This window comes from Salvelinus alpinus, chromosome 2 (genome assembly GCF_045679555.1).
Source record: "Salvelinus alpinus chromosome 2, SLU_Salpinus.1, whole genome shotgun sequence".
NCBI lineage: Eukaryota > Metazoa > Chordata > Actinopteri > Salmoniformes > Salmonidae > Salvelinus > Salvelinus alpinus.
In genome coordinates, this window is record NC_092087.1 from 28,013,360 (window position 1) to 28,021,826 (window position 8,467).

At 41.4% G+C, this 8,467-nt stretch overlaps 1 protein-coding gene across 1 annotated transcript in view; it reads left to right on the forward strand.

Annotated features, from left to right (window-relative positions):
- LOC139557692 (coiled-coil domain-containing protein 3-like) overlaps window positions 1–5,394 on the forward strand; it is a 29,026-nt gene extending 23,632 nt beyond the window's left edge. Inside the window, exon 3 of the mRNA XM_071372792.1 lies at window positions 3,183–5,394. Within this exon, the coding sequence (XP_071228893.1) occupies window positions 3,183–3,467 (285 nt within the window). The 3' untranslated portion in view covers window positions 3,468–5,394. The remainder of the gene's footprint in view (window positions 1–3,182) is intronic.
- Window positions 5,395–8,467: the final 3,073 nt, after the last annotated feature.

Consider the following 8,467-nt stretch of genomic DNA (forward strand, 5'->3'; position numbering starts at 1 on the left):
CCAACACGTTTGGTGTTCACCAAAAGGCATGTGGGAGACTCCCCGAGCATATGGAAGAAGGTACTCCGGTCAGATGAGACTAAAATTGAGCTTTTTGGCCATCAAGGAAAACACTATGTCTGGCTCAAACCCAACACCTCACATCACCCTGAGAGCATCATCCCCACAGTGAAGCATTGTGGTGGAGGCATCATGCTGTGGGGATGTTTTTCTTTAGCAGGGACTGGGAAACTGGTCAGAATTGAAGGAATGATGGATGGCGCTAAATACAGGGAAATTATTGAGGGAAACCTGTTTCAGTCTTCCAGAGATTTGAGACTGGGACGGAGGTTCACCTTCCAGCAGGACAATGACCCTAAGCGTACTGCTAAAGCAACACTCGAGTGGTTTAAGGGGAAACATTTAAATGTCTTTGAATGGCCTAGTCAAAGCCCAGACCTCAATTCAATTGAGAATCTGTGGTATGACTTAAAGACTGCTGTACACCAGAGGAACCCATCCAACTTGAAGGAGAACGAGCAGTTTTGCCTTGAAGAATGGGCAAAAATATCAGCAGCTAGATGTGCCAAGCTTATAGAGACATACCTCAAGAGACTTGCAGCTGTAATTGCTGCAAACGGTGGCTCTACAAAGTAATTACTTTGGGGGTGAATAGTTATGCACGCTCAAGTTTTCTGTTTTCTTGTCTTATTTCTTGTTTGTTTCACAAGAAAAATATTTTGCATCTTCAAAGTGGTAGGCATGTTGTGTAAATCAAATGATACAAACTCCCCAAAATATCAATTTTAATTCCAGGTTGTAAGGCAACAAAATAGGAAAAATGCCAAGGGTGTGAATACCTTCGCAAGCCACTGTATGCTTCTCCCAGGAAAGACCCTGGTAGCACTTTATATGGATAGCTCATCTGTAGATGCTTTATCAGTAACATTTCATCTAACTATCTACTAACCCTAATCCTAACCCTAAACTTAAACCTTACCCTAACCCTAACCTTAACCCTTTTCCTAAACTTAAACATTACCCTAACATTAAACCTTATCCTAACCCTGAACATTACCCTTACCCTAATCCTAACCTTAACCCTTATCCTAACCCTTATTCTAAACCTAACCCTCACCGTAACCTTAGCAAGCAGTTGCTTATCTACAGAAAGTTTGTTGATAGCATGATCATCTGTAGAGCATCTACAGATGGATTATCCGGACTATCCAAATAAAGTGTGACCAAGACCCCAGCATTAATAGCCTAGTTAAATAAAGGTTAAATAAATAAAAATATATAATTTTTTTCGTTAACACTGTTTGGTTTCAGCTCTGTGTTGGAGGCTGCTACTTAGGACCATAAGGGGCAGCTCACCCACCACTCTGACCACATTTCTAATGCACAAGGCATTTGCCATGCATCTTTCTACCAACCACTTTCATATTTCCACATGTCCTTAGGCCGCTCCCTGGAGAGAACCCCCCACCCCCCCATCAGATTAGTTCTGTTTAAATTACATGTTTTCTATTTTTCCTTTTCTTTCCTTCTCTGTATTAGTTCTCTGGCCACAGGCACGCCTGCTGCTAACGAAAAAAATCCAACCTCTTGTGGCTCACTCATAATAAAAGCCCAGAATATGCTGAAAGACATATATATGAGCTGTTGTTTCTGCTGGACAGGCCAAGGAATGCTACGTTCCACAACTCCTGCCCGTTAAACAAAGCCCCTGTACATGGGGTTCCATCACTTATCAAAAACAGCAGGACTGAAAATCACACAGGATATAACAAATGGTTTTAAACTCTTTCAAAAGGGAAAGAGATTAATGAAATCACAGAAGACTGCTGAGGGGAGGACGGCTCATAATAATGGCTGGAATGGAGTAAATGGAATGGTATCAACCACATTGAAACAACGTCTTTGATGTGTTTGATACCATTCCATGTATTCCGTTCCAGCCTTTACTATGAGCCCGTCCTTCCCAAATAAGGTGCCACAAGCCGCCTGTGAATGAAATACAAGTAGACTTAGCTGTTTGTCTTAGATGATTTAACACAATCAACATGCTAGGTTACTCTCCTCAGTGCTACCACTGTTAAATGATGACACATGTTATCATTCTGAACACATTACCTTGTGTTTATTGTTAATCATTGAAGTTGTGCGACATACTTATTTGAATGAAGGGAATATTCCTTATTTGGGTTGATGATGTGTATACTAAATGGCAGTTGGCTAGTATGTTGGACATAGAGGTTTCTCACTCAGTCTCTTTGAGATGTACACTATCGTTCAAAAGTTTGGGATCACTTAGAAATGTCCTTGTTTTTGAAAGAAAAGCAAATTTTTTTGTCCATTAAAATAACATCAAATTGATCAGAAATACAGTGTAGACATTGTTAATGTCGTAAATGACTATTGTAGCTGGAAACTGCATTTTTTTATGGAATATCTTCAACCATTATCAGCAACTATCACTCCTGTGTTCCAATGGCACGTTGTGTTAGCTAATCCAAGTTTATTATTTTAAAAGGCTAATTGATCATTAGAAAACCCTTTTGCAATTATGTTAGCACAGCTGAAAACTGTTGTTCTGATTAAAGAAGCAATAAAACTGTCCTTCTTTAGACTAGTTGAGTATCTGGAGCGTCAGCATTTGTGGGTTCGATTACAGGCTCAAAATGGCCCTAAACAAAGCACTTTCTTCTGAAACTTGTCAAAAATTTTAGAATCTGTCTCAGACTTTCCATCACTGAAGTGGAACAGTTTCTAAACTTTTTTTATTTTATTTTTTTATCTCTAATGAATTAATGTGGATTGACATCATTACCATTTTAGCATATTCACACAAGGCAAGCATTTGTTTCCTGAAATGTGTTTTTTTTAAAAGAGGTTTTGAGATTAATATCTTTGCCTTTTGAAGTAAATTATAGATTTCCAAACATTAAGACTGGATCAGGAACTTGAGTAACCAGATGATCCAAAGAATCAGGGCTGAATTAGTGTAACAACTTGGGGTTTGTGTAATGGATCATCAAAAGTCTAAAATAAGGATGTGGTCATCATGTTAAACAACAGCCTGAGACTTTATTCTCTGAACTCACTCATCATCTGAATCAATTAACAATTCTCAACCTCAATCTGTATTGTACATTAGCATTCTTCTCACTTCCTGTTGACTAACATCCTTTTTCCTCCAGCTGCTGTGTTCAACGGTGCAGAAGGCCCTGTTTGAGGAGGAGGAGAGGGTGAAGACTCTCTCCCAGAAGGTGCGATCTTTGGAGAAGGCCAACAGCCACCTGCGGGACAAGGTGAAGAACATGAAGCGCCTCCTACGCCAGGCCAAACGAGACACTAAGGACCAGCAGACCCTCCCCCTGAAACAGCTGCACCACGCCAAGCCCTCCCACCCACACCAAGACACCACACAGGACCAGAAGAGACCCGCACTCAAAAAGATCCTCACCAAGATGATTAAAAACTGAACCCCAACCAGCCGCCACCACCAGCTGTTGCACTGCAGACACGAACAGGTTGTATAAAAGGACATAAGGATTGTATAGTATGTGACATCAGGGGAAAGATAGGTATGCTAAAGATAGGTACTGTATGTAATACTGTATCATGTCACAAGTTAAGGAGATAGAGGAATTGCATACCCTTAATGTGATGCAGACTAGTCACACCTTTAGAAGAAAGTGCTTTCAGCAAGTCAAAAATGTTTTGTATTCTTCAGAATTTTCTTATTTTTCCCCACATTAATATAACGCTATGGAATAGCCTTCAACATTTCTAAATATGAATGCAGTAATTTCACACCTATTTCACATCACATACACTTTGTTTAGATCTATGTGAAATGCCTACACTACAATGTGATAAGCATTTCTTGTCACAGCAATCACATTGTGTCACTGTTCTTACCACAGAAAGAGTAGCAGGACAATTTGAGGGGAACGTTGGCTTGGATCAAATGTGATTTCCAACCACAGACTAAGACAGCTCTCATGCTTCATTATGACTCACTGGTTATACAACTGCTTCTTTACAAAAATGCATGCTAGGGGATATATGGTAATCACAAAGTCCCCATCTCATCCCACCGGGCCTTCCTAACCCCATATCTAATCCCAACCTCGCTCCCATATCCCCCCTTTCCTAGTTCCCCTCACCTCAATACCATACAGTAGAGATCAGTGCTGCTCTGTGAAGTCTTATCCTGTGAGGATATAATATTGACAACTGAACAAATTGTAAATAGCTCAACGCTGGTCCCAGCTCAATAAGGTCAATAAAGTCTCACCCTGTCATTTCTACCCACCTCGCACATCCCAAACATGCCCAGGCCTTCCTGCTGCCGTAGTAGCTGACACCTTTTGGAGAACTAGTGGGAAAGTCAAGACAAGGGCTACATGTGTGATGCCAATACCATGCCAGGGACCTCACACTGCTGACTTGAGGATGCTGAACTTAAACCAGTCATAGGCCTGCTGGCTAAGAACACCTGCATTGTGTTACATGTAAAAGGTTAAATTCTGTCCTTAACAACTGATGATGGATCAAATCCAGAGTCACAGAGTACTAGCCTCGTAAATACCAGACTGATATCCATACAGCAACATTTGTGTGAGCTCACAGGATCAGGCGGCTTTGCGAGGCTAACAGAGTACAGGGAGTTTGATTTAATGACAACACAGGCAATAATCTGCTGAACTCTTAATATCTATGGCTCTGATCAGCTCTCCCTTCCCTCAGCAGTCCCAGCCATTTAGGACAGAATGTACGGAACCCTCCCTTTTTAACACAGCACACCCAACACCGTCACTGCACTTACAGGAAACCAATTTTCAGGCCCGAGGATTGTAAACACAGGGATAGTGTATGGTTGGCCATAAGAACAGGTAAACACACTCCTCATGGTATATTAAATAATATTAATATGATATTAACAAACATGCCCAGACTCTTATTAGCAAGGATACCTAGGGGTTTTAAATTCAGTTGAAACCCCCCAAATTCTGTTAAAATTCAGCTATTTTTATATGGGCATTATTAACCAAGAACAACTATCCCAAGGACTTCCACATTTATTGTTAATTTGTTTAAGATTCCAGCTTTTTGTGGATAGTTTTATACAGTTACAGTATACTGAGGGAAAAATTTGTTTTTATGTTGGAAAACAGGGTGCTGAGCACTCAATAAATACAACCACTAGCCAATGAGGCATGATGTGGTACCGTAAAATCTTTTCCTGTGTCAGAACTGAGAGGCATCCCTAGTCTCCTATTATGTGTTGTACTTGGCTTGTATGTTTATGTCCTTTTCAAACAATAAGCATCTGGTTGCTTTTAACCTTTAATTCATGTATGATAGCAAATAATGGCAAAAATAAACTTTCATTTTTACAAAGTTTGTTTCGTCATCTTGCAATTTCTCAAAAGTAGGAACTTTCAGCATATTATTAGCAAAACTGTTGTGATTACCTTCCATAGATGCAGGTGTAGCACCGCAAAGATCAACACTGACCATTCCACAATCTGAACCATGTCAGAATCTCATTATAGACCAGCACTCATTAGCAACATCCAGGTCACTGGTGTGAAGCTCGGCATCCCGATGGAACAAGATCTTCATATTCTAGCAAAGTAGTCTGCTGAACATAAGTATTTGGCACCGTTCAGATCAATGTCACTTTACATTATGTTCTGTGTTTTGTAGGCCAAACCTGCACTTTTCTCACATGTGGTTTGGAAGGCGAGACAGTTAGAACAAATATTATAGAGAAGTTACCAGATAAATCTACAGATTACCACCTCCTTTTCCCAGAGAGTTACATGGGACAGGGTTGATTTACAGATAACCCAGTCAGCCAAAGAGCTTTCAGCACAGAGATCAACTGAAATTAGTTCCACATTAGGCTGAGGTGTGAAAGCAGTTTCGTCCCTCTACTCCCCCACCACTTGGAGTAGATTTGTGTTGTACAGTATACCCTAGAAATAGACTGGAGGATCTTTGAATCCATGAGAGTTCCCAGAGCCATTGGTAAGATGTTGAGGAGAATTTGTTTGGGATTTAAAATTCCAAGGGGTGCCATATTAGCACCAAAGGTTACGAATCGATTACATTCAAATTGTCATGGAATGTTTGGTGCCATCAGGAATAGTTTGCCAAACTCTTTAGTTTGCCAAACTCTTTTTATCCATGGCTCTGGTATTTCAACATAGATGAGTACAGCCAAATGTCAGAGCTACCACCGGGAGAATTTAGTTGCAAAGAGAGCATGCAGAACAGACTTGTTGTTTTCAAACAGGACTCAAATCAAAAACAGACAAGATGTTTCCTCTGTTCTCCTCTGTGACGGCATGTGATAGATTACTTCTGGCATTTATGGGATCTTCAATGTGATACAAAATGAATAAATCACTCTCTTCTCCATCAATATGAAGCAGGATTATAAATAGCCAGCCCATATTTTGACCTCTTCCCAAGAGCCTTTTGTACATAGTTGGGCATAGCGATGGGGAAAGGATAATTTCCAATCTGGAATACTCTTTCGGACCATTCTCAATTTTCTGTACGATTTCCAGGAGAGAACTGAACCCAAACTCTTCCATATGAGGCTATTTCATAAAAAATAAAGGGAAAAGGGGTAGTAAAACTCAGAAATGACCACATTTTACGGTGTGTAAGCCTCTTCCAGTCGTGAAAAAGGAGACATATCACAGAGAATATGAGTATGGGTGAGTGTGAGGGACATTTACGAGCCTTGTCTCTGTGTTTGGGGCCTCTGGCAGGCTTTGGTTGACCTCCGAAGGGGAGACAGTTGCAGAATATAACTCTCTCCATCCCCCCTCTCCCAAAGCACTACATCAGACGGCTTTGCCTGCAGGAATCTGCCATAGCCCTGTGGAAGTGGGCCAAAAATGATATACTCACGCTGCCTTCTCAACATAAACCCTGCGCGCACCGACAAGCTGCAAAACAGATGTCAGATAATATGGCCGCATTTGTGGTGGTCCTCCCTGGTGCATTCAGTCTAATTATAGACCTGGTCTTATTTTATTTATGTGTTTTTGGATGTTGTTGTTTTCATATAATTTCAATGTTGGAATATTCTGATTGCTGGGATAATAAACGGTAAAGGGATTTTAGGAATATTCAACTGTCAGTTTTCCCTTGAAAATATTGCATTAATTATCTATGTAAAGTACTAAGGCCTGGATATACACTGTAGGGGTTATAAGCATTGCAGTTTTTAAAGGCTGGCTCAATCGGAAATTGCCTTTAAAACCTGAAATGTCTATAACTCGTGATTGGATTGAATCCCTGCCTAATTTCATGAAATATACAATTCCTTACACATACAGTTCATTATAAGATCATCCAAGATGGCTTAGCAGGTCAGACGTAATTTCTGTCCTCGTATTGTCGTGTCCTGTATATATATATATTTACACCTTTCTTCGCATATCTTTTATATATTTTATTATCCAAGAACTCAACTACAAAAGCTTTCCTGCAAAAGCTTTCCTGCAACCCGCCTCACCAATTACAAAAAAAGTATTATTTACCTCAAATCTGAAAATCCACAGTGGAAGCTAGCCAGGGGCTAATCAGAAGCTAGCCAGGGGCTAATCAGAAGCTAGCCAGAAAGCTAACCAGAAGCTAGCCGAAAGCTAGCCAGAAGCTAATCTGAAGCTGCCCAGAAGTTAGCCGGTTTGCTGGCTAGCGTTGGTGTTTCAGCTGCCCACGTTTTGTGGTCATCAGCTATTCCTTTAGCTCGATAATCTACCGGCACTTTTGTGCAACGCGACTCGGACCGGAGCATACCGGGCCTTTTTTTCTCTCTCAGTTTCCCCAGATTTCAGCCGCAGGCTCTGGACATTTGCACCTTGATTTCGCAGCTAGCTAGCTGCAAACCGTGTGACTATTGGCTTACGTCGATCCCGGAGCAAACTTAAATCATTCCGGAGCTAGCCAGCTGAGGAGTTCCATCAGCCATTCCTGGGCTACAGTCACCTATCCGGACCCGTTTTTTTTTTTTTTTTGCTGCAGATACGGAGCCCCACCGGGCCTTCACGACTGACTGCCGACGTTATCTGCCCGAGGGAGTTATCCAACTGGCACCTCCGTCGCGACGTTACCTGAACGCTCATCTGGGGCCCGCTAATCGTTAGCTGTCTTATCGGCTGCTATCTGAATAAGTATATCGGACAATTTTTTTCTTGGGTCACTATATCTATTTTGCCAATTGGATTGATCCCCTCTACCACACGGAACCCCACTAATCTACCGACGGAAACGCACGAGGTGTCTAAAAATAGACCTCCATCCTATGCTATCTTGCTACCGATAGCCATCTACCCGGCCAGCTGTCTGGATCGCCGTGACCCCAACGAACCTCTACTCACTGGACCCTTATTGATCACTCGATTAAGCATGCCTCTCCTTAATGTAAATATGCCTTGTCCATTGCTGTTCTGGT